The 27,003-nt window shown below is 42.6% G+C and overlaps 1 protein-coding gene across 4 annotated transcripts in view; it reads left to right on the top strand.

Annotated features, from left to right (window-relative positions):
• The window catches only part of si:zfos-2326c3.2 (misshapen-like kinase 1), a 62,384-nt gene that overhangs the window by 13,887 nt on the left and 21,494 nt on the right, over positions 1 to 27,003 (top strand). For 3 of the 4 annotated variants that reach the window (XM_035649604.2, XM_035649602.2, XM_035649603.2), the window contains exons 4-19: positions 3,064 to 3,189; positions 3,394 to 3,504; positions 5,653 to 5,743; positions 5,944 to 6,074; positions 7,554 to 7,608; positions 7,730 to 7,808; positions 10,065 to 10,237; positions 13,613 to 13,685; positions 14,465 to 14,588; positions 15,287 to 15,403; positions 15,792 to 15,923; positions 19,469 to 19,534; positions 23,134 to 23,526; positions 24,617 to 24,751; positions 24,908 to 25,045; positions 26,721 to 26,791. In XM_035649604.2, coding sequence (XP_035505497.2) covers positions 3,064 to 3,189; positions 3,394 to 3,504; positions 5,653 to 5,743; positions 5,944 to 6,074; positions 7,554 to 7,608; positions 7,730 to 7,808; positions 10,065 to 10,237; positions 13,613 to 13,685; positions 14,465 to 14,588; positions 15,287 to 15,403; positions 15,792 to 15,923; positions 19,469 to 19,534; positions 23,134 to 23,526; positions 24,617 to 24,751; positions 24,908 to 25,045; positions 26,721 to 26,791 — 2,015 coding nt within the window. The remainder of the gene's footprint in view (positions 1 to 3,063; positions 3,190 to 3,393; positions 3,505 to 5,652; positions 5,744 to 5,943; positions 6,075 to 7,553; positions 7,609 to 7,729; positions 7,809 to 10,064; positions 10,238 to 13,612; positions 13,686 to 14,464; positions 14,589 to 15,286; positions 15,404 to 15,791; positions 15,924 to 19,468; positions 19,535 to 23,133; positions 23,527 to 24,616; positions 24,752 to 24,907; positions 25,046 to 26,720; positions 26,792 to 27,003) is intronic. The other variant, XM_035649605.2, reaches the window with a different exon arrangement.

Consider the following 27,003-nt stretch of genomic DNA (forward strand, 5'->3'; position numbering starts at 1 on the left):
ATTTGCGATTGAGATATTTCCTTCTTTGCCTTGGGAAGAAGTAAAACCATATCACACAGCACCTAAATGACTGTCTTTGCAGTGCATCTGCCTCTCAGTCCTCTCTCCCCTCATGTTGATAGTTGAAGCCATGGGGCTTTTACTATCCATCTGACAGCATCTTCTGACTCCCTTCCCGAAGCACAGACACACAACAAGGATAAAAAAAAAATCTACTTAGATATACCGCAAGCCTGACAGAATGAAATTACATGAAATAGCATTTACTTCCTTTCATCTCCCACCAGTTTTGACCCAGAATAACTTTTTTTTTTTATTAGATTCCAGACTAATTTCCTTGATATTAAAGTTTTGCTCACTTTCCAGTTTTAAAGCCACAGTGTTGATAGTATTGCAGAAATAAAATATTAAAACAACTCATCATGCTGTAAATCAATTTGAGGATGAAAGAATCTCTTTGAAGCAGTAAAGAGGGAGGTGATCTGTGTGTGTGTTGTGTCTCGTGGGGTTACAGCTGTACACGGAGACGGAACAGCTGAGATGTGGAGGTTTTGTTGAAAATTGCTCGTGGTTTACAGATGTGAGGGAACAGCGGCAGCAGAACGTGGTTAAATATGAGCTTTGGAATAACATGTTGCCACAGGGTGGAAGGCATCCTGGGCCATAATGTAGCAAAGCAAAGGGTTTGACCTGCATCCTATCTAATGTTTACTGAACTGTTTGTTAATGGGCGGATTAATATGTCAACAGAACAATAATTGCCAACTATTTTGATAAGAAATTCATCACTTTAGTACACATTAGTCATTGTTAAGGACTTAATTGGCATGGTTCTAGGCAGGGGCGGACTGGCCATCTGGACGTTCTGACGGCCATCGCCAGCGGCCATAGTATTTGGAAGGGCGATTTAATTCTTGCATGTTTTGTTTTGTTCTGCGCGTGTAACGATGGTCTGCCAGTCGATCGCTGTGCTGCGCAGTGTGTAAACCTCACTCGCCGATGGACTAGAATGGATCCTAACTATCTGCTTAGGAAGAGCCCTTGCATTTAGCGTCATTGCTAGTGCGTCTGTCTTATGTACCGAAGGTTTTGATTGCTAAGCCAGCCCGTGACACACGGTGGAGTCATCTTCCCTGCTGTTTTTTTTCTTCACAAAGCGCACCCTGAATAAAACCCTAAAGTAGTGAAATGAATGAAGACAAATTAACCCAGCCAACATCCAAATACACACCCATTCGTCCCCATTCAAATTGCTCAAGAACTGGTCATAAAATCATATAATACTGAATATCAAAACAGACCGCAATTTACCAATTCTTATGGCGCTACGTGTCAATTTGCACAGATAGTTGTGGTGGGGCCTATTTGGGAGGGAAGTTCAGGGCCCTTTTTAGTCCCAGTCCCCCGTGGTTCTAGGTAAGGAATTTTCCATCGCCTAGCAACAGGTGATGAAATTAACTCTCCTGATTTTGGGGATCCGCAAACTTTCCCTCTGGCAATATGAGCAGCTTGGAATTTATGGCTTTAATGAAATGTCTTGACAACTAAAAGACTATTAGATGCCATGGAATTTGGTCCACACATTCATGGTCCCCTGAGGAAGAGTCTTCTGACTTGGGTAATCTGAATTACCCCAGAATTTTTGGCAGACACTATGACAACAGTTGTCAGGTCCTGTTTCCTGTGAAATGAGTCGAACTTAATACAGACCAGCCTGTGAATCCTAATGACTTTGATGATCCACTGATTTATGTTATGTAAAATGTATCAACAGTCCTTGTATGGATTACAGGAACTGGAATGTGGCATAGACATTCCTGACTCCCCATGAGACAAAACATTATCAGTTTGAAGATTCCCATGATTTGATGACACACAAATTTAACATCTTTGGGTTTTGTGACTGTGATAGTCATATTTCACCTTTAAAACAAAAAAGAGATCAATTGAAATAATGATCTGCAGAATATTCAGATATTGAAATAATCTTGTTAGTTGCAGCCCTGGTTAAAGGCAGAACTGGTTGAAGTTGTTTCCTTTACATAAGTATAAAGACACCATGTACTTTTTTTATACATCAGCACAAATCTGTTTATTGCAGAACTAATTCATTTGCTGTCGTTGAGAATGTGAGTCTTCTGTGTTGCAGACAAACTCTTTAGCAGGAAATGCTCCGCTATTATCTCCCTTCAAACACACACACACACACACACACACACACACACACACTGCAGACACAGGCAGGAGGCTTTGTGTTTCAGATGGGGGTGAAAGTTCAAACCCTGCCTTGTCATTTTCTCCCCTCCTGTCCTGTGGAGATTTAAAGGAGGTCAGTGACTGGGAGAAGCTCTCTCTTGTTTCCTCTTTTCTGATTAACAGCCACATCCAGCTCCCCCAGCTCTCCTCTACTGACCCCCACCCACCCCCACCGGTCCTCTTTCTCCCCCACCTCTCCTCTTTCTCCTCCAGTCCAGTGCAGATTTAGAGGTTCACTGAATTGGACAAGTCACAAGTCAATTTCGGGGATTTATAGTGAGAAAACAAAAAGTGCCGCACTCCGTTTCCCTTCTGCCCGTTCTATCTGTCCCTGTGTCGTACTGACTGGCCAACCTTAGTTGAGGAGTGGGAGTAGTTGTATTAAGGTCCAGCAGCTGGGTGAGAGGTCATGTTGAGGTTACACAACAGTCTGATTGGAGACGCTGCCTGGATGCCTACGTGTTTGTGTTGTATTTGACCGTAAAAACTTTTTGCTTTTCATCAAAGTTCCATCTTTTCAACTTCCGTAGCTACGCCTCGCTATAGAAGCAGGATATAGCAATCATCGTATTTCTGATGTATCGTTTGATTTGTTTCTAGATGCAAGAAAGAGCAAGACGTGTTAAAAGAAGTGAAACTATTAACATCCTCAATGTCCTGAAAGTGTATCGTGCTCTCTTTCGTTGAAGCTGTCTCCCTTCTGTCGAACACTGTCAATTTAATTAAAAGCAGATCAGTCATACTTAAAGTGGCTTTTTTTTTTAGCATCTTACTAAGTGAAGACGTTCTATATGTTGTTATGTTTAGGAGGAAGAAGAGGAGATAAAGCTGGAAATCAACATGTTGAAGAGTTACTCCCACCACAGAAACATCGCTACTTATTATGGAGCTTTCATCAAGAAAGGTCCTGCTGGACAGGACCACCAGCTCTGGGTTTGTAAACTACTCTTTTATTACTGAGTGAAAAAAAATATTAGAAATGTCTCCTTTTTCTTCAACAGGGGCGAACCCCTCCTGGTTTATCCTGTATGAAATTAGCATATATTTCTCCAAAGACAGTAATGTTAAAAGTAAATTCTGCCGGTAGAGCTCCTGTGTGTGTGTGTGCGATCGACGTCTCTCCGTCTGTCCATCTAGTTGGTGATGGAGTACTGTGGAGCCGGCTCAGTAACAGACTTGGTGAAGAAGACCAAGGGAAACTGCCTGAAGGAGGACTGGATAGCTTACATCTGCAGAGAGGTGCTCAGGGTAAGGTCAAAGTAACACATAACAAAGCATGCATACTGTACACACACACGCACACACACACACACACACACACACACTATACGCCTGTACCAGCGCCGGAACCACACTGGCTTTCTGAGGCTGATTGATATTTAAGAGTTTATATGTAGGATATGCCAATATTCAACATCACAAATATTTTGGATGGCGTGAAGAGCTGTGACCCAGATAAGACAGAGTGGGACATTTTACAGCTGAGAAATTAACTTTTTTTTTTTTTTAAATGTATATACATTATGCATGTTACAAATACTTCTGCAATAAGCTAATATTGTTTGATTTGGTCTCCACTCAGTTACATTTTATTTCATGTCATCAGTTTGAACGTGTCATTTTCAGTTCTGTATGTGTGTAGTGGTTTTGCCCGATCCTTTTACATTTGATTGGTGAATTATTTAATATTTTTATGGCTCTAAATACTGTGATATCCACTAGCCTCAGTCTCCATTAATTCAGATAAGAAGCCAGATTGTCAAAAAGTCAAATTGACTGTGTGAATCGTGTTTTTTTTTGATGTAACCGGGAGCAAAACACCGCTGCACAGTTGCCGAATGTATTCAGAACTAACCCAGAATCCTGAACAGAAATGATTTAAGCTGCTGAATGTTTTGTCTGGTTTCTACAAAGTCTAATCTTTATAGCTTCCACTTGACATTATCTGTACACCACAGTACAGCATTTTTAAGCTCCGACTGCGTGAGTGAGCTGCTCGTTGAGGGTCGTAGTTTTTAAAATCTCAAGTTTGTACTTGAGATTTTTTATCATAGAGCCAGATAGTTGCTCTTCTGTTATGATGGCGATTCAGCTGGGAGAGATTTGCACATGTAAACTCTGGAAGGGATCCAACGAGCAGACATCTAATATTGCCTGTGCAGAAAATGAACCCCATACTCCAAATTACACTTCTCACACTATGCAGCCCTGCTGTATAAGGTGCCGTATACACTATGTGGACGTGTACCTCATGTTCCTGTTGCTTTATTTCTTTTGTGATGTTGCATTTCAACCACCAGTCTTCAAACAACCGACACAAAAATGCAAGATACACAAAGAATCACAAGGTTACTTGATCCTGATGTAAAGCCCATGCATCTCATGTAAAGGTACAGTAGTCATTTATGTCTGGATGCAAACTAAAGGCCGGATGAGTTGCTGCTGTTGTTTGAAAAAAAACAAAAAAACACGTTACTACTTTTAGAGTTGGATTCTTTTCTTAAAACTTCAAAGAGATGAGGCAGAACTGACACTGATACGTTCTTTATGGTGGGGGAGATCATGTTTTCCCACTGTGACTTGGAGGGAATAATTGATTTATATTTTTTCATTTATGTACTTAAAAGGCCAGTTCAAAACACATGTCTGTAAGATGTTATGGTTATCATTATATGAGATCACAAGGTCCTGAGAAATACTTCAGGATGTTTGCACTGCTTCCTTGCGTTGGTGTTTGTGTTTGTGGCCCTGCACGTGCGCACACACACACACACACACACACACACACACACACACACACACACACACACACACACACACACACACACACACACACACTGTTTCAGTGCTTATTAACTCAGCTCCAACAGATCCAACATGTCTTGTCCTTGACGCTGACATTTTTAAGGATGAAATGGAGCAGAGATGACTTTTTTTCTTAGCAGTGAAAAACTTGTGGGACAAAGGGCTCTGGATCGACGCCAGTGTTTTCTCTGCTGCTGTCAGATTTGCTGTCTCCCTATTGTTTCGGCATGCACACACAAACTCACGCAGACACTCAGCATCGCAAGATGAAGTCATTGTCTGAAATGAGACTCACTTCCTCTGTTTATTTAACCTCCTTTGAAGAAACGAGAGTACACACACACACACACACACACACCTACACACTCAAACTGTGCCACTGTGACTAGGCCACCTCCAGAAAAGTTGTTTAGAATTGCCTCGGAAGGGAGAAGTAGTACAACAAGCCTGGAACTAAAGCCCACTCTTTATTCAGTATTCGTTGAAAAATAGACACTGAAGGCAATGTGTGTGACCTCATATTTATAGTGATAGTCATCTGACTCTGTGTGCATGTGTGTGTGTGTTGATGTGTGTACGTTTGTCCTCCAGGGTCTTTCCCATCTTCACTCCCATCATGTGATCCACAGAGACATTAAGGGACAAAATGTTTTGCTCACAGAGAACGCTGAAGTCAAATTGGGTATGACACATCTCCACATGCACTGCAGTTTCCCAGACACATGTGCCTCCCTCCAGGACAAACTGTAGAACAATCACAGTCATACATATATAAATAAATCATATAACCATGAAAAATGGGGGAAAAAACACCTCTCAAAGAAGCAACGGTTGTGCTTGTTTTCAGGCACGAGATTGTCCTACGTATGTTTTATGTTTCAGTTGACTTTGGAGTGTCGGCTCAGCTGGACAAGACCATCGGTCGGAGGAACACCTTCATCGGTACTCCCTACTGGATGGCCCCAGAGGTCATCGCTTGTGATGAGAACCCCGATGCCACATATGACTACAGGGTACTTTCATGACACAGTAGCAGTCTGGCCAACTTCGAGGAATTTTGTTTGTGGCCCCTTGAGATATTGCAAAAAGAAAAAACAACCTGAGAAATGTGTTAGTTCCCCACACAGGGTGACCCATGAAAATAAAAGTAGGGCCTCCAGCAGAAGAAAATGAAGAGCCTTTGAAATGCTGATTAGCACTGTGTAAGTTCTTGTTCTTTAGTGTCAGTTTAATGCAGACATGCGTGGTGCAGCCACGAATCAACCACATTCAACTAGACAAACATGGAAGTGATAGATGCACACGACACGGGCACAGGATCAAGGTTACTTGGACGTAGCATGATTCAAATGCGTCCTGTGCAGACAAGGCCATTAGCTGCGTACAGTGTATTCCTCTCTTTGGAGCCCATCACAAATCTGAATCCAGCCCCTCCAGGGCTACTTGTTAACTGCCACAAGTGGATTATTGTACTTAACACAATTTAATTACAGCCAGGGTGCGATTTGTGAAAAAAGCTGAGGGGGGGATGACTCCATCACGTGTCAGGGGGTTGCTTCGCTCCCTTGGTAGACGGGTCTACCAAGGGAGCTAAACGCCGCGAGCGCTAGCAGTGGCCGCTAGCATGTCTCTTAAACGTGTCCACCAGTGAGGTCTACACACACTGCATTGCACAGCACTAGACTGGCTGGGCCTCCGTTACACATAGACAATTAAGCAAAACATCCAAATATTCGTGCTTTGAGACATTCTGAAACCCCATGCAGTGATCAAGGCTGATGGGACCAGGATTTTTTGACTGTTTAAAAAATTCTATTTTAGGTCTTTGATATGGTGTATTGGTGAAGTAGCATGTTGTGGTGTCAGGAGCAGAGGAGCTGTATAGACTATGGTGGCCACTTACAGGTGTGGTGTAGGAGTAAAGCTCACGTATCAAGTTCGGAGATTGTTGGAGACGGATGCATTTACATTGGCTGGAATACGCGTCCCGGGTTTTCAGTTTCTCTTGAATTTAGTCTTTTTCGGAATCCAAAAAGCCAGCCAATCTACCAGAGAGGCATGAAATGAGTCCACAGCACATAGAGGTCAAGGTGTTCACCTTATACTCAGCAGAAAGGTTTTCCGTCATTATTCATAAGAAAAACTTTCTGTCCTGACAAAACATCTTTCAAGCATTTTCGTCCCAAATTATATATATTTAGCTCACAGAAACATGTCTGAATGGAAATTGAGCAAATTCTATCCTTTCTGGAAGTAATCAATCACACAATGACTTTTGAATCCGCAGCTTCTTTGTCAAGTGCCAGACATTTGGCTCGGAGTCATGGAAATTGTCTTTGTAATCCCTGGATCTACACTGTCACACTATGCACAAACTGATTTTACTGTTTGAATTAAAAAGGGGACACCCAGCGTCGACAGGAAATGAACGGGGCTCAAGCCAAGCTTTGTGTGTGCACCATTCTTAACCTTTTCCTGACTCTCGTTTTCAGAGCGACCTCTGGTCTTTAGGCATCACCGCTTTAGAGATGGCCGAAGGAGCCCCTCGTAAGTGAGACATAAACGTGATTCATATTAGCAGGTTTTAACAGTTTCTTATGATTCCCCATCCAATCCAATGTAATTTTACATCACCCATGTCTATCTCTCTCCCTCTCTCTCTCCGTAGCTTTGTGTGACATGCATCCAATGAGAGCGCTGTTTTTAATTCCACGAAACGCTCCACCCAAACTGAAATCAAAGAAATGGTAAGCCTCTGAACTCTAACATACACACACACGTACACGCAACGCAGCAGGATGTGGAGGGCAGCGTTTAGGTTTTTCTCCCCTGAAAACACGACTTGAAAGTGCTCTTTGGGATATCCCAACACTCTCCCTTTAAAATGGATCTGAAAAGCTCAAAATCACGGCTAGTGTCCAGACACGCAAAACAACAGTGATGACACCTGGGGCTAATTGTTTGAGCAAGGTTATAAAATATCCCGTGCTCTTCTCAGTTTTGTCCTGGGCTGTGGCTGGAGGGGTTTGCTCCAGATGGTAACACTGTGAGACTTAAGAAGGCTGGGAGAGGGCACCAGAGCAGCAGGGGGTTACTGAACATGAGCTGAAACACGGTTGCAGCAGCCAAACAGCCAAACAACTCAAAAAATGTCTCTATACACAACTCGCTCGCATTGAAAAACTTCTAACTTGTCACAAGGATTATACCTGTTCTAGTGACCGATCAGAAAATATGAAAGACATTGTATGAAATAAAAACACTCCCACACCACCACCCCTCACAAAACTGAGCATAACTGTGAGATCAAACTTTTCCAAAGAATATAACAGAAGCCTGATGAATTTTGGCAGGGCATTCTTTGGTCAGATAAAGCCAAAAGGAATTTGATTGGACCAGATGGATCCAAGCATGTGTCGGGATGGACGGGGTCAGGACGACCCCAGTGACTGCATAGGGTCAGCCGTGAACAGAGGTGGGACTCTGCCGGCATTGGTTCATTTAAAACAGGGACAGTTTAAATCTGTTGACCCCGTGCGTATTTACAATGCACATATAATGATGAAAATAAAAACGTTACATAAACAATTATGCATAACACTAATGAACATGGGGGGCTACGTGACGGCAGAAGGTGTAGTGGAGTTGACGTTGTGTAGCTGGCACCGTGAAAGGTTTGTTTACCCAAACACTGAATGAAGAGATGACTCTCAGTCTCAAGATGCTCGACACATACCACGGCAAAAATCACACAAGAGTTTTTCAAGAAGAAAAGTATGACCTGGCCCAGTACGTCCCCTGACTTGAATCCAGGAGTACTTTTTTTTGTTGACAATTTTAAGGTGGAAGGTAGAAAAACAAAACTCCACCAGCAAACAAAAGCTGAAAGAGCATCACGTGTGAGCAATGGCAGTGGTATCATCATTGCCCAGGAGGATTGACACACACACACACACACACACACACACACACACAAACACAGGGTGGACCTACAAACCATACTGATTTTTTTGTAAATAGTTGGTTTTAAAATATTCTTCATCATAATTTAATAGGTCAAAAGTTTCTTTTCTTTTCTTCCATTGCTCTTCAGCTTTGTCTAAAAATATAACGTTTATTGTGCTCATTTTTGTTGTGCACTCTATGTTGTTCCTGCAATTTTTAATCTAAATTAGAATTTCATTTACAGTTACTGTTCACTCCCTCTCTTTCCTCTCCCATATATAATGAATAAGCTCATCTGACCGAACATGCACTTGAACTCATGCCTCTGTCAGCATTAATGTCGTCGGGAATACTGGTTCATAAGGACAGTTTTTAATAGCGCCAACAGTCTGGATTATACGGTCCTTTTCAGCCTTTATACCTTCAGGCCTCCCTACGGCGGCCCGGGGACCCAAAACTAAGCAGCAGTGGCACGTCACTTTCCTCATTTTCTTGGAATTAAGACCAGAGACAAAACATCTCTTCAATATTAGGTACACAGACGTCACCTTGGTAAAACTTGAACTCAGTTTTCATTGGTACTGCTCCACCGAGTGATTACTAGCTCGTATACTAAAGCTGAGTTTTAAAAAAAATGATTTGAGAATTTTGTGGCAGGTTGTGGAGACTGCCATTGATTGTAATAGTGTGCACAATGAACATGCTGTTTTTTTCATTGTTTTACTGCTCTAACTTTCTTAAGAGAGAAGTTTAGTCTATAAAATAACCTCCGCCTATTTTCACAATTTTACAGACGTATGTTTGTAGTCAAATGTCAAATTGCTTCGTAGTTAAGCCACTAACCATTTGTGCACCGTTTTGGTATCTACACAGCTTTCATCAAGCCATTCAACCACAGAGTTATGTTTTTGTTTGAGTTAAAAGTGCTGAACATTAAACCGATGCCCCAAATTTTTGTGTTGTCAACATTTGTTCTAATGGATTTTTTTTTAATTTTTTTTTTTTTCGTGTCCCCTTTTTCTCCGCCCTCTCTCTGCCTCCGTCTCTGGTCTTCACAGGTCAAAGCGCTTCCTGTCATTCGTTGATAACTGTCTGGTCAAGAACCATCTGCATCGACCCGCAACCGACGCCCTGCTGAGACATGCCTTCATCAGAGACCTGGCCAATGAGAGACAAGTTCGCATCATGCTCAAAGATCACCTGGACAGAACCAGGAAGAAGAGAGAGAAAGGTGAGCAAAGAGGAAGGCAGTAAATATACCAGTAACGGGCTCAGTTGATTGCGTGGTTGCATTGAAGAAGAAATACTGTTTTCTTTCTTGAGTTCTTTTAGTCAAACACAGCAGCAACGTACCAGGTTTGATTACAGTGGGTCGGAAATAATTAACTACGTTTTTTTTTACAGCTGAATTATTTAGGTGATTACTTTATGTAAACTTTGCCATTGGCTGGGTCCTGATGGGAAACCCGTGCTGATATTATCGGCCACCTCGTGGCCATGCGTGTGTCTCTGTGGTGAAAAGGTAGCTCTGTGTTGGGAAAGATGGTTTTTGCTTCTTCTTTTTTTTGCAAATCGTAGAGTTGTGTCGCAAGGACTGGATTAATAACCCATTCAGACAAATGAAAGCTTTCACAATTTCAATAAAATGCACATTTCAAAATATAGATATACACACACACATACTCAAACTCAAAATGGGCACACAGTGTGTCGAAACAAAGAAAAGGCAGAGATTTCCTATTCTGGAGTCACCATCTCTGACCCACGTAGTTAGAATTATTAAGTTTTTAAAGAGCTGATTCTCAGAAAAGAACTGATGAATTGTATAACTAATGTTACATGAAGAAGTGTTATGAATAGGCCACTTCACCAAGTCGATTTTGCATTATGTCACACAAACTCCCTGAGTGAGGCGCGTTTCAGGCCACTCGTGTAGGAATAAGAACCACCAACACACTTGAGCTGAGACAGTGGACCAGCTGCACTCGTGGCACAGCAGCCGCTCTGCTCAGGCTGTCACAAACACCGCATCACTGCTAATTTATAGCAGGTTGTTCAGGGAAATGTTTCATATATTACACTGTCAATAAATAGTAAATCTACACGTTTTAACTCCTAAACCTGTCCACTCTTACTGCACAGCAGCTAAACCAAAAATAGATATAATATAGTGACTGAGATGTTTGGATAAATGCATGAAGTTGCATCTCAAAAAATACACTTGTTCCAGCTAGACAACAGGTTTCCCCCCTGTGCCGATAAAGCTTTTGGATTTGAATTTTCAACTGTTCTAGTCATGTCAGGTATTTTAATGGAGCTGAATGTGGAGAGAAAGTGAGGAAGGGTGACGGTAAGACGGCCAGACGAAATGTACAAGAGAGTGAGAGTGGGAGAACGTGGGCTCGGGGCCCAAAAGGCTTGTTCATAGCCGACCTCTCCTCGTTTTTCCTTCTTCCTTTTCTACGCTCACTCGTGCAATGTGCTACACAGGAGACGCAGGAATAAAAGAGGGCGGAGAGAGGAAAGAGAGACAAAAAAATGCGGCAAATCAGGAATATGGAGAGGGAGGGAGGAAGGCAGAGAGGCGTGCAGTCTGAGAATATTTTATCTTCATTCTGTTCTAAAGATTCATTCGGCCGCGGATGACTCGTATGTGCTGAATGTGCGATGCCCATATGTGCAGTCAAACAGTGAGATATTTATGAAGCCCTGTATTGTCTTTATGTATGTTCATCTTCATTTTGGCAAAGTGGGAGACAGACGTTAACAACAGACAGACAGACAGACAGACAGAGACAGACAGAGAGAGAGAGAGAGTAGCTGAGGGGAATGAAGGAGGAAACAGAACGGCCATCTGGTTCTAATCTTCTGTTAACTTATAAAAACACACTAATGACTGTTAGACTTTCTGCATGCTGCATACGTTGTGTGTGTATGTGTATACGATGTGTTTAATGTATACGTGTGTGTGTGTGTGTGTGTGTGTGTGTGTCTGTGTGTGTCTGTGTGTGTGTGTGTGTGTGTGTGTGTGTGTGTGTGTGTGTGTGCGCGCCCCTCCACAGTAATGAAATGCTGGTAGTCTCAAGTTCATGTGGGAAAAATTCCCTACTGCAAAGAAAAAAAAAGAGGAAAAAAATATTTCAGTGCTCCAGACATGATGCAAAAAGGATGTCATGTCCAGCAATGCCAAGAGTAGTGTGGACAAAGATGGTCTTTGCTTTGGAAGAGGAATCACACGCGCGCTCACCAACAAACAGACAGGCCGACAAAAAAAAAAATCCCTCTTCTCAGTCAAAAGTTGGCATTAACCCTCCAAATGCACTCGCCTCCTGCGAGTTTGGCCCAGAATAGACAGAACGTTAGCCAAAACTTGTTGAATGTGACATCACAGCAACAGAGCAGAGATTTTCCTCCCTTCCACTGCAAGACTATTAGTGCTTCTTTCTGCCTTTGAGCAAACACACGTGTACTGTGTTACCTTTGAAGCGTGTTAATGGCAACGTATGCCGTGTCGAGGAAGTGTTCGAGTAAACCCGAGCTACTTTGACACCATATGCTGGACCGGGCCCATCGTCCTGACCCCCGAGTCTGGACAGTTATGTGCTCTGGCTCCCGCTCCCCGAGGTGTACAGTGTGTGGAAAGTGAACGAGTTTGGGTCGGGATGGAGGGATGACTCAGCAGTGCTGTTTCTGAAGCCGTGCTCCAGTGTAACTGCTCCGTACCATATGTCTGCTCTGCCAAACGAGACTCTGATTTACATTCTTTTTGCCCCGGGTTCGCCCACATTATACTTTTGTGCGGCTTCGATAATGACAAAATTGCTACTGCCGCTAGACGATGTCGAAGCAAGGCGGCGGGCGTGGAGGAATTTATAATGAAACGGTGGCTGGTTCGGAGAGAGCCCCGGGGGAAGAATGCCCACAGCAGTGCTTACACATCAGAAGTGTTCACCCGAAGCGCCGCCCATAAACCAGACCTCAGTGCTCTGACAACACCGAATGCATCATTTGACTGCGGGCCGCCAGCCTCACATGCAGACATGCAGCTCCGTGTGAAAGTGGGACGCCGGAGTTAAAATGGGGGCACATTCCACTAGTGCTATGCAGCTGGTGTTACATGTTCCCTGTTACATGTTCACATGTGTAGAACCGCTGTGGTGAAGCTATAAGAGCTGCGATTGACAAAAATATTTTTCACAAACAATCAATGAATCAAATCAATTAACATCATACAAGTTCCAAGTGCCCAATGTGACATGTTGTCATTGCTTAACTTTATAACTTTTTTTACCCTGATAAATCCATATCCATTTCAAATAGATTAAGTTAAATAATTAATTTCAATTACAAATGGTTAATCAACTAATCATGTCTGATATATACTGTGTATATATATAGTTTTTCTTTTTTGTTTTTTAAAGTGGCAGCAAATGACCATGTTCCCATTACCACACATCCATACTAGGAAATATATGTATAAAAATGTTTTTGTTAACTTAATAAATTGCTTCTATTTTGTCTTTCTGTCTTTCTCTCTCTATCTCTCTTTCTCTGTCTCTGTGTGTCTCTCTCTCTGACTCCCTCTCTCTCTCTCTCTCATATTCAGAGGGTCCAGAGTATGAGTACAGTGGCAGTGAAGAAGAGGACGACGAGGTAACAGAGGAGGAAGGAGAACCCAGGTAAAGGCCTTTTCACACTAGGCTTTTTTTTGTTTTCGCACGTGGACATTATTTGACCGTTTATGGTCGGACACAGACAGGAAACAAGGGCAAAGCGAGAGGCGTATGACCTGTAAACAAGGGTCCACTGGCTGGGAATGGAACGGTGGACGTTGATGTGAATGTATGTGGTCTGCACCTCGAACCATTCCACCACCAGAGGCCACGGGACAAATGTTGTCGAGGATCAGAGGGTGGTTTATGAAAGTCTGCCCGACTGTGCAGAGAAATAATTTAGAACCACCACGGCAGCTGGTGCATATTTCCATTTGCGGAAAGAGATGATAATTTAATGAACCCCCCTTCAGATTGACGGATTCAGCGACGTGGTGCCAGGACATGTACGGTCGATGAATCCAGGTGAACATGCAAATGGATCTCTGGAGTTTGATTTTTGAAAAATGTATCATCGCTGTCATTATGAGTGTTTTGCTCATAGGTACATTGACATTCATGTCACCATGAACGTCCGCCCCCTGTTTAGGCGCTCAGTAAATTCACTGCTAATGAATTACTCTTGGGGAAACGCGTGTGCTTTTTATGGAAACAGACAGATGCACTTGTCTCACTGTTACTGTCCCGGGACATCAAACAGCAGATGGCACTAGGAACTGGGCACTTTCTGCTAGGATGAGCTTTAAGTGTGCATTTGTGTAGCTGTGCCTGTTTTCTCTCGCTTCATAGCAATCTCCGTATCTTCACACCATCTCTCTCTCTCGCTCTCTCTCTCCCTCTCTCAGCTCCATAGTGAATGTTCCTGGTGAGTGGACGTTGAGACGGGAGTTTCTCCGTTTGCAGACGGAAGACCGCGAAGGAGGCAGAGAGGGCGGCCACGAGGGAAGTGCTGGTCAACAAAGACAACAGGTAGGTTTCCAGTTCATTCGCAACCTTACACACATTCCTTCAGATTGTTTTAACATTCAGTAAAAAATGCCATCACTGCTCACTTGTACCTTTAATCAAATCATCTGTAACAACCTGGATCATTTCACTTGTTGCACCTTCTCAAATGTGACTAGTTGAAGACTTGTAAGAAAACATGAAGAATTTGTCACTTCACTAATTGAGGAAATAATTTATTGATAAAGAAAAGAACTCTTTAGTTGTCGACCTAATTATTAATATTTTTGGTGTTGGCAATAGTGGTAGTTACAGTTCTTTCTCAATTTACAAATCAATTCAAGTGAGAATCAACGATCAAACGGGTTGGGAAAGTCAAGCGAAAGCCAAAATATCTGTTCAGAGCTCTGATCTTGTTTGGCTCTCTGTGATTAAACGGTAGCTGGGCTGCATTTATATGCTCTATTTTTAATCTTAACGAACGCTCACGTCGCTCGACCTCCTGAGCCACAGCCGTCCACAATTAGCCGTTGGTCTTGTTAAAGTTTATGGTATGAGTGCGTCGTATCACAGTTAGAACAGCTTTCTGTTTGACCCTGGAATAAAAGTCAAACAGCACTCAGTTAGTCTTGACTCAAAGAGTGTAGAAAAAAAAGAAGAAGCCTTCTGTATAATTATTTAAATATTCTATCGTCTACGATCACGTATTACTTCATGTCCAGGCGTTACAGCAGCACAGGCAGCAGCTGGCGGAGCAGGAACGATACAAGCTGCAGTTAGTGGCAGACAGACAGAAAAGGATCCAACAGCAACATGAGCAACGGCAAAAGTTAGAGGATGTAAGTAGTGCTCACACACACACACACACACACACACACACACACACACACATACACACACACACACACACTGTTTTCACTCAGCGCTTACAGGTCAATCAGAAGACAAGAGCGCTGCTGGAAATAAGACATTTTCAGAAAGCTTTTATGAATTACATCTTTACTTAGGTGTCACATTCTTCCTCGGCCCACTCTAACTAATCTGACAACAGCCTCAACCTTTGAAACCAACGGCAACCTTTGCAACCATGTGTAATCTTGATAATCTGAAGGCTCAATTTATGTTACATTTTTTAGGTCTGCCCCCTAATCCCTTTAATATAGATCATGTTAATGTCAATGATTTTGTCTTGATTACTGTTTTGAGATTTTTTTTTTCTGCCCGCAGCAGAGGCAGCAGCTGACGGACTGCGCCTTCCAGTGGGCGGAGCTTCAGGAAATCTTGCTCGGGGAGGAGTCTGATCTCCATGACAATAGGATCTTACTGGATGAGAGGAACAGGAGGAGCGACAGGAGGCCGGTAAGGATGAGCTTCTTACTTTGTATTGGTCACGACTAGTGATGACTTGGAAATGCGCTGATCCTAACCTTTGGAGGTTTTTATGTAATAAATTCTGCTTTCTTTAGCGTTATTGGAAATAAAAAAGACAGTCAGAACTTTGTCTGTATTTTTGGCTACACTAGTGAAGACGCTCGGGAACTAGTGCTGCTAATTGGTCTGTGGGTCAGTTGGTCCGGCACTTCAGTCCAGTGGAGACAAATCTTGTGGACTTTGGTGATCTCTTTACATTTTTCTACCACCGTTATTCAGAATCTCCAGTTGTCTTCTTCATAAAGATATATAATTTACCTGATCATATATTAGGAATGTTATTGGTCCTACATGTAATGTACAAAAAATGGTCAAATACCGCAAACTGCAGAGTTTCCTTGTGAAGTTTTTACGCCCCAAACCACTGATTGTTTAGAAAAACCTATTCTTTTTCGTTTGCTCAAACCTGCCTTAATTGATTTTTCAGGGGTTATTACAACAAGTTGCCTATTTTCACATCCAGTAGACACGCAGCATAGTTACACATTAATGTTTCTGATCATTAACATGTCCTGATGAAAATATCTGGTTCCTCGGCTGTTAAATGCTCCTTTGTTTATCAGCCACAGCTTCTTACTTTGTCTGTCTGCTGTGCGGTGCTGGGTAGGCAATCTAACCCACTATTAGTGTGTTTCTTAGAAACTTTCTCCAGAAACAGAATATCCCCTGTGATGGAAATGATGCTGATTAAGGGAGTGAGCCAGAGTGAAACAACTTGTTAAGTCGCAGGCTGTACAACCAGAACAATGTTGCCAAAAGACGCTCATTGCTCACCCATTGTTCACAGACAGATATTGACCCGTGCAGCTCTCAGTTGAACTGAAACAGTTTGCCATGGATTAATGATTGGAGGCCTGTGTTTGTGTCTTAGAATCTGACCTTTGTAGCAAAACTGCGCTGACGGGATCTTTCTTCTCTTTTCATTTAAAATGGAAGTTTACATCAAACACGTCTTTCTTTATGCAGGTGCTCCGTGAGTAACGTTATTTAAAGGAATTTAAATATATATAAAAGAAGAGGTCCACGTAGAAAAGAAATTACCATTTCACAGCACTTTCAAAGACTTTTCTACATTAGCTCGGGGTTGAATATGTTTCGGAAAAAATCCTTTGTTGTGCTTATGTTCCACAGTTTCTGTTCTAAATTTTAGACTTAAAAGAAGTTACTATCAATTTTTATAAATTATTAAAACATAATTTTGTACATCACACAAATCTACATGGGACATCAAAAAAAATATCCCCATTTTGTAATAGTTGTAAAGTTAGAGTAGTAGAGTAACTTTTGACAAAGTATGTTTAGACGAGTTGAAGTGTCTGCCAATTCCAGTCATTTCAAAGAAAGACACCCGGCCCTCTGGTGTCGCAGATTCATTCTGCAGTCATTCATTTCAACACATGCTTGATGAATCCGTCCCACACACTGGTGAGCTTCAATAGCTGTACATTAGCACCGCAAAGCAGGTTAGTGGCTGTGATTTCTTCATGTAGAAGACACTGCATTTAAATGCTATTAATAGCTGTCTGGTTATATTATATGCCCATTAGGTGTGCTCACGTGTGTGCGGCCCGTATCTGTACGCGTTCGATTCTGACGGCGCCGATTGCCCCGAACTCGTTAAGTTCAAACTTGGTTTAATGGATCTATCTGACGCTTCATTAAGTTTTAATTTATTTGCATTTAACCATGCGACGGGTTCAGTGGGTGTGCGATGTGACGCCTTGTATTTTGTCAGATGAAGAGCTCGCCCGCGGGTGCGGGTTCTGACACTGATTGGTTCCAATCAGTTCACACAGTGATTGATTTGGCGAGAGTTTGGTGGCTCAAGGATTACAGAAGTGGGCAAGTGACAGTGAGGTTGAATCTCCACACTGGATGGGGAAAGAAGATGATCAAGGTGCAGTTTCACAACCCTGTTACTATATTCAACAAAAAACATTCCTTTAACCACTTCGTTACCATTTGAGAGAGCAGTAGTGTGACTTCCTTTTGATAAACTGGAAACATGTCTACGGTCTAGCCTGTCTCAATGCATGCTGGGATAGGCTCCAGTCCCCCATGACCCTCAACGGGATAAGTGAGAATAGAAAAAGATGGATGGTGTGTGACTGTTAACCTGCACAGCTTGTGCGTAGTTTTATAGTGAGGGGGTTGTTTTTTGCTTGGTTTGCATTTTTTTCTTTGCTCTGTTTTTACAGTCATACAACTAAAACGGTTTACTGGCTATTACTAGTCAAATGATAAAATTTCCACTCTTAATATCTTCCTATTTTTATCCTCAAATTAATACTTTATACCGTAGGAACTAGGGGTGTGACGATACACTCAGCTCACGAGACGAGACCATACACGATATTGGGTTCACAAGAACGAGAAGAGATTTTAAAACTATTTTTTCAGAAAACTTAAATGACAAAATATATGGCTGGAATAATGACCTTTTATTTGACTTGCATTTAGAAATGTTTTATGTAGTCGTCTTGTAATGAATGTTATTGTCACTTCAGTTCTGCTTTCATTTTCCACTACGTTGAATGGCCTCATACCTTTTGGCCATTTTGAATTATGCATATTAAAGCAAAATGCTCACTGATAAGGATGCTAAGGGATTTGGTAAGGCCTTTTCACAAAGCAACCGCTGTGAAAGCTGTGAGAGGATGTTACAGACACATGAGAGTTGTCTTGATGTCAATCAATCCATAAACTAGTGAGCTATTGAAAAAGAAAACCTTGAAATATACATATTAAAACAAAATGCTCACTGATAAGGAGTCTAAGGGATCAGTCTAAGCGTCTCTTGGGTTGATTGTTTCTGGGAAACTCACTGTGCAACTTTGACAGTCACTGGATGTCCTACACATTCACTAGTATTCTTTTTCAATTCTGGGTTATTACTGTATTTCCTCAGAGGGCAATTCAATTTGTAATCAAATCAACTCTGATAACGAATCCAGTCGTGCTGCTGTTTCAGCTTAAGCACTGTTGAATATGAGCCCCCAGATCCAAGCTGAATAAACACAATTTAAAGGCAATGGTGCAATTCAATTAAATTGGTTCAATTGGTTCAATTAAACATTGTCGATTAAAAAGGATATGTCCAGTTTGGATTAATTGGGACATTGAAGGATTTTCCAGAAGAAATTTCAAAAGAGGTCATAATGAAATATTTAGAGTTGAGGGCGCTAGCTAAAAGCTCCATGCCATCCTGCACTCTCTGAATATTTTAGCTCCCACCTCTCAGACTTTGCGCTCAGGACCTTAGTGTACCCTAATCAAAGTTAGCCTGTGCGGGAGTCTACGTGTCTGCGTGGATTGTGTCCTCCTCCGTCCTCGCCAGGACTTAGCAAGAATATACAATAACATGAAACAGGTTTGAATTAAGATGAGATGTATTTGTTCAATAAAAAAGTAATCAAAGTCACGGATTATTCTTCCAGATAGTTTAATTGTGTGCTTGTGTGTCTCCTAAACAGGAGCAGGCGAGCAGAAAGGGCAGTGCCGACGTGTCAGTAAGGCCTCTGGACTTCACAGCAGAGCAGGTAACAAACCGTCACTCTACGTCTTTTCACTTGTCTTTCTCTCTTTCTTCCTTTGTTTTCCAGGATTTTCCAAGAATTTTTTCCGCCAGTGTTTGTGTTTTTCCCTATCTCCCTGTTCCATTGTTTCTGTGAAAACACTCTGAAACGGTTGGTCGGTTCATGATAAACAGTTATTTTTTTCAAGCCAAACTTCCTCTTCCTCCGTCTTCCAGTTTGCCTTGTGTGGTAGGACAGGTATTTTGTTTTTTTTAGCCTGTTGGACGTCGACAGACTTTGTGATGGGCGCTTCTTCTGTGTTTTCTGACATTTTACTGATCAAAATGATGAATGGGTTGTTGGAGGGAAATATTTTGCTCACTTCTAAAGTAGCAATGCTCCTACTTTTATGAGATAATTTCTTGAAACTGAAGTGCGTGAGTTAAAGAGAAGGATTATAAGACACTGGAAAGGAGAAAGGAAGAGAACACAAAGGGAAAAAACAAATGGCCTAATTCACCTGTGGGACCGGGGAAGTTCTTCATTGTGAAGTTCTCAATCAAGGAGATGGTAAAAGATCAGAGTTTTGAATGCAGCGTCTGTGCGGGATTCCATTAGGGATTCAGAGAGACATCAGTGGAGCCCACTGCACTGTACCTGGAGTTGTCAGATTTTGAAAAGCTTTTAGGCCAATGCTTATCACAGCGTGCCCTTCACTTTTGTTTCAAAGCCTTTCGCTCTCCTTCGCTCCCCCTCTCCTCTTCCGTCTCCGCGGCTTCCCAGCATGCCATCTCCATCCCTTCCTCACTCGTCTCCTCTCATCGTCCCTCCCTCCGTTGTTCACAGCGTGGCACCGCTTTCATTTCTAGAGTCTCTCGTTCAACGCATCCCTCGTTTTTTTCCCCCCTCCAAAGTGTTACTATCTGATCTCAGTGGGGGCTTCAGACGTAAAAACACCAAACATGTCTCTCTTTTTTTAACACTTACACTGTTTCTCCTGCCTGCTGATGATTCTGTGGTATAATGAGAGCACCTCTTGCCTTTTGCTTGATAGACTGTAGAGTTGTAAATTAAAGACACAGATATGGAGATGGATACATGGATATATTTTTGTGTGTTCTGTGTTTGGTGTTTTTGCAGTACATGCAAATACAGTATCTTGGTGAGTTGGACTGAGCAACAAAAACTTTTAAGTTGCACTTTCTTAAGGTTGTTCATGCCTGTTTTGACATATTATCTGTTTCGATTGTCAACACACGGTACATTAAGGAAGTCCCTCCATTGGCACTGCCATTAGAGAAATTTGTCTTCATTCAGGTTCCTCTATGGGCTCTACATTTTCATCACAACTGCTATCCAAGATGTATTTGTATGTACATTATGGTTTAGCAGCTTCAAGGTCAGTGTGGTGTCACACGACAATCCATGAAATAGAAATGAGAGCCCAACCAATATATCGGTTATTAGCCGATATTAGCCTTTCACAGACATATGGGTATCGGCTAGATGTTAAGAGCCTATTTATGTTTACATTTATGTTCTAAGTATTTGGTTGTATTTGCGTTTTCTTTGTATTTAGTTATTTCTGATCAAGTTCATGGCTAAACTGAACTATCAAGCCTAAATTACATTACTTTGTCATAAAGGTTTGCTGAGGAAGTCTTCGGAATCATTGACAGACAAATACATATATCGGCCAATGTGTCGTATCTGAAATCTTGTACTCCTTAAAATAAATATCTGCATAGGCCCCCAAAAATCCATATCGGTCGGTCTCTAATAGAAATTGAATATTTTAAGCGCACGTGAAGATAAAGATGGGGAGAAATTATTTCACTTCATCCCGTCGTCCTGTCCGCTTGGTTACGAGCTGCAGACCTGGACCCTGAGAGAGCGACCCAACACGATAACACATCCGGCCTGTGTGATGGTGTTGCACTTTTCCGATCCGTCGTTATCATAGCTAGCACACATTAACTTGGTGGGATAACTTGGTGTATTTACTATATTGTGTGAACGATGCTGTCGCACTGAACGCCTGCCAAACCCCTGTTCAAACATCTGGCAGTTCATCAAAGCTTCGCTCGATTCGACTGACGAAGCAGCCCTGATTAAAGATGACACTAATTTGGGTAATAGCCTGTCTCTTTCTATTTATTTCATCTTTCACTGTGTTTTTCCTTCTCAATCACCATGTAAGTCACCAAATAGAGCAACGAGGCTCGGTTCACGTTCAAGTCACCACCTCAGTGGTGACTCGGATGGTAAATTGCCGATGGCTGGCAGGAATTGTTTTCCTAATATTGCTGTGAAAATAGACTTCGTTCTGAGGCAGCGAACAAGCCGATGTGCGTTACAATGGCCGGTGGACGGAATGTTGAGTATTTCACTTCTGTGTGAGTCCTGCATTGTCCGCTCGTTCTCAGGCAAACAGCATTAAACCTTGGGTGGTTTTCATTCACATGAAACTTACCTCAGCCAGTTGTCAAGTGGCAGACGCGATCACGTCGGGGGGGCACATCGCTTCCCACAGTTTGTTCTCTGCTGCTCGCCTGTGTCCTACACACTGCAGTACAGACTCCTGCATATAAATATATGTCTTTCATTCGTTTTCATGTGTGTGTCTGTGCGGTTTGGACCCAGCTGGAGTTCAGTCGAGGTCCTGATCTGCACAAATTCAGCTAATTTTATGACGGATTTTAGAGCCAGCTGCTTGCCTGACTGCAATTTGCTGATTTTTTTTTTCACATGTTGCTCTATTTTACACAGAACAGCTTCTGTCTTACTGTGTGTGCTTTTATTTGTCCTTCAATGTGTGGCTTAACAAGTTTGATGATGCAGTTTATGCTTTATGAGGGTTTTCATGCAACAACCATGGTTTGTCTTCAGAATTCAAACAGAACCTGGGAGTAGCCATTTTGCTGATTTACATTTCACCAATATCCACTTCTCGTGTCTGCACAGCGTTTAAGTATCAGCTCAGTTTATTGCTGCCTGTTGATTCTTAACGAGAACATCTTGACTCATAGGACGCTGAAATATCACAGTCATTTATTCCATGTGATTTTTATCCGAGGTGATCTTTTTTTCCCTTCCCAAGTAAAATTAGATTAGACAATATTATCCATTTACCGTACCAAAATTGCAATCTTAAGTATGCCAAGTATGTCATTTGAGAATAGTGTCATTCAGCTAAAAAAAAAATGAGGACAATTTAGATCTCAATCTAATCATGAAGATTGAGTTAATCTTGGCAAGAGGCATTGAAATCAGATGAGTGTTTTATAAATGGGACATTGTGTCGTCTATTTGTTTACATAAAAATAGCAGGATTGTGCACAATCTCGTATGACAACAATTTCATCATAAGTGAATGAAAAATCCTGGACTTGTCTAAAGTTGAAGACTAATCAAATCTCTTGTGTGAGTTCAGATTTTAGGCCTTACATGCTTGGCTTTACAGTGACAGGTCTTGAGGTTCACTCTTAAATATCTTAAATAGGTTGTAAACACTGTACGTTTTTACTTCACGATGAAATATACACATATATCCCTTTTTTTTAAACATCGGCACTCCCATGCTCTGTTCGTCCCTTTATGTGCTTTTCGTGTGTGCTACCTAGAGAGCCGCGGCTCCGAACCAGCTGCTTCAGAGTAAGTCCCAGCATCAGCTTGAGCCGCCGTCCAAGCCCCCAGCCCTGGCCCAGCATCAGCATCAGCATCAGCATCAGCATCAGCATCAGCATCAGTATCAGCATCAGCAGCCCTCGGCGGCCAGGCGTTCACACCGCACCCTGCCCAAGGACCAGACCCAGCTCCTGTCGCTGCAGCACGACCACAGACACAGGGAGCGGGAGAGGGAGAGAGAGAGGCAGAGGCAGAGGGAAAAGCCTGTGGCGGCTGTCCAGAAACTAACAGCTAAAAGTGGGAGCACAGCTGTCGCTGCCGCTGCTGCCACTGCTGCTGCCGCTGCTTCCTCCTCGCCCAGCCACCCTGCAAACAGCCAGCGCTCAGCGGTAAAACCCTGCCTCCCCCAGCCATCTACCACCCGTTAGCACCTCTACATCCCACTTTTCTCACTCTGTCTGTCCCTTTTGGACCATGTTTCCTTTTTTCTGTCACCTTTATTGTGTCATGTTCCTCTTTGGTCCCCCTGATTCTTCTTTTCTTACATGGGCTGTCCACTCCACGCCATCCATATCTCAGCTGACAGACCCCTTTCACCTAAAAGGTCACAAAAGCCAAGAGAAAGCAAGCAAAATGTTTGGCAGACAATGTAAAAAAAAGTTACCCAAGGAACAAGTGACGGCAGAGTCTTGCACTGGTCTGGCTCGCCGGTTTAAAACATTACGTCAGTTTATGTCTGACTACTCTCAGGTGAAATATTTAACCTTGGGTATGAAGGTGTGATGATTTATTTTTAATTTTTTTTTGTCTCCATGTAAATGCGTGATAACGTGTGCTGACTGTGTAGGATGACAGCAATTGTTTCACACCATCTATTCTTAGAACAGTAGCTAAACCACATAAGGAACATGAACAGGAAACAGACCCAAGGTGTTCTTTCGAGAAAAGCTGTCCTACACTGTCAACTGTTGTTTTGTTTTGTTTTTGAAACAAAAAAAGCTAAATCAGGATTTTCTTTTTTTCATTCCATTTTTCGAGACTTTTGACACTGACTGTCAAGTGGCACTCTATGGAGAATTCTCAAACTCTGACATTGGAGTCCAAACAGTCCTGTGAAGAGTTGGACTATTGGAAGTTGGACGTTTTCGTGACCATTAAAAAACGTTTAAAAAGTGTGTTTCTTAACTGCACACTGCAGGGACTGCAAAGGGTGGTTAAAATAAGGAGTGCAGTCATGTCTACCCACAGTGCCCCCCGAAAAGCATTTAATCAGCCATTAACAGGCTTCCAAAGATGATGTGTCATGGCTGGATCACGTTAATCGTCGCAGTTTCATGCACACCTCGTAACAAAAGGTTCTACATGGGTCTAGAGTAAGGTTGATGATGATATTAACACGCGCACACACACACACGCACACACACGCACACGCACACGCACACACACGCACAGTCAGCCTCAAACGTGTTTCTTTTGTAGATGGACTTCCAGGATTCAAACTTGGCCAGGCTGCTTCTGGCGGCTGGTCTTCCCAGCCAGATGCACTCGAGGCTGGGCTCTGGGAGCAGCTCTAGTCCCTGTACCCCCGCCATGCAGAGAGCTCACCTCAGCCAGGTATACTAAATTTAGCACTTTAAACACACACACATATTTTAAAAAAAGAAACATTCTCCTTTTTTACTTCTACCGCTCAAAAACATCTTAGGTTCAACTTGAACCAATGAAAAAAATGCAATAAGCATAGGTGAACTTTTTTTTTTTATCTCCCAGAATGCCAATCTGCGCTCCAGTCGAGACGCCCCTCACAGCAGCTCCATGTCAGACATGGCCCTTTCCCCGCTGTCGCCATTTTCCCCCATGTCCTTCACTGATGACGTCTTCTGGGACTCGGGTGACGCTCCACCGAAAGTGAGTAACGACTGTCCTTTTAGACCCCGAGTGACACATCAAGGGTTAAGGGCCGGCAGGTTTGACGACTGACATAAATGAACGTGAAAAGACATAAATTAAACTCAGGTGTATTTTTGCTTTCCTGAAAGTGGGCCTTGTTATTGCCATGTCAGGCACAGGATGTAGGCTGCATCGCATGAGGTTGGCAAAATGTGCTTGTGAGTGTTTTTGTGTGTAAGCATCCTGTATTCAGGTCATACCAAACCAAGGAAGTAGTGCACACATCACGGGGTTGGCATACTGTTTGTGTTGTGGGCTGTTTCTGTTTCTGTTTCTGGAAGGAGCGGGGTTGTGTTTTACCTTAAGGCGTGTTATGAAGTGCCTCTAACTAAAACCACCTTTGTGCTAAACCCACCTTGCATTTTCCAAAACATGTCATCCACCTCTTCTCCGGCAACGTGACATCGCCTTCTCCCCTGCTAGGTGTTTTACTAAGTGAAATTAGGGAATATTCTGTTAGGTGTACTTACCATATGGAGTTGATAGAACAACTAATAACTACTACAGAGAGGGGAGGGGGCCCAATGAAGCTGTCAGTTTCCTACGTTATGTTGCTGAGCTACGAGGAGACCATGTGGAGTCGATAGAGCAGTTAATGACTCACTACTCTCTCCTGTGACCTCACTTTGGTGACTGGAGCCGCTACAGGAGGCTGGAGCGGCCTTGACAACTTTTGGGAGGCTTACAGCACAAAGAGAATTGCATTTTAGGATTTTTAACAGCTGTCTGAAATCAACTGAATATTCTCGGGGTCGAGCTTTTCTCTGATTGATTTGATGATACGAAATCCACACGAACCCCAACTTTTGTTATTCTCTCCAAGCACGGATTTTTCGGATCTCGATTTTCATGCGCGTGGCGCAGTAATAGATAGGAAACAACAGGCACTGAGTTAAGTGTGTGTGTGTGTGTGTGTGTGTGTGTGTTCAGGGGAGCCAGATGCAGGATGTGGGCAACCCGTCAGTAATTGATGGCTATTCTCACAGCTCTCTTCCTGCTCTGCTGGGTGTGCCTTCCTCTCTGTAACTGGGTCATGTGACCCAGGAGATGAGAGGTTGAAAGTTCACCAGCTGGTTGGTAGAACCAGAAGAGTTTGAGGAGAATCGAATGTTGAAAAGTCCTATTCTTTTTTTAATGAAAGAACCAACCACCATCTTTTGCAACACTTCCATAGACTGAATTGTGTTGATTTCACAATGCAGCTCTCGTCATGTCACGATTGCAACGCTGTTTGAAAAAGGCTGAGAAAAATATCCCTGACTCAGATGATGTTTCCACACCATGTGTAGGATTTGGACACGCTTTAGAGGAAGCCCAGTGGTCTCATTAGATTCCTGGTAATAAATATTTCCCAATGAGTAATTAAAGATTTTACTGCACTTCGCTCCACAGCTTCTCAGGCACTGCTGAAGTTGTTGTCCACATCATAACTGCAGAAATCTCCCTCTAATTAGCCGAGTCCCTGTTGGGGCTAAACGTGAAATCCTCGTAAAAGAGCTCTTTCGAACCTATGAAAAGTTTTTAAAAAGCAAGCAACGAGGACCACCGGGAGGTTGCCGTCTTTGTTAATTCATTGTGTTTTTATGAAGTCTGATAGACTGACTGTTCTCCTGCCCTCTGTCTCACGGTCCAGGTCCCAGAACGCACTACCTCCAAGTTTTACTGTAGAGAGCTGGTGATGGGACACAAGAGGGCCGCTTCAAGGTACGGCACTGCCACGCTGCATTCACACTGCACACACAAACCTTACACATGGGACCTGTGATTTTAATGAAGGTAAACAACACTAATGTTGAGCTTGTAAACCAGTTGAAGGGTTTACATGCTCTATTGTTCAGAAAAGGCATGTAAAAAAGTGTTCTCATTCTGTCCATTCCTGCAGCTCCTCTTTTCACCCTCTGTCTAAAACGCCTGAA

Source organism: Scophthalmus maximus, chromosome 9 (genome assembly GCF_022379125.1).
Source record: "Scophthalmus maximus strain ysfricsl-2021 chromosome 9, ASM2237912v1, whole genome shotgun sequence".
Lineage (NCBI taxonomy): Eukaryota > Metazoa > Chordata > Actinopteri > Pleuronectiformes > Scophthalmidae > Scophthalmus > Scophthalmus maximus.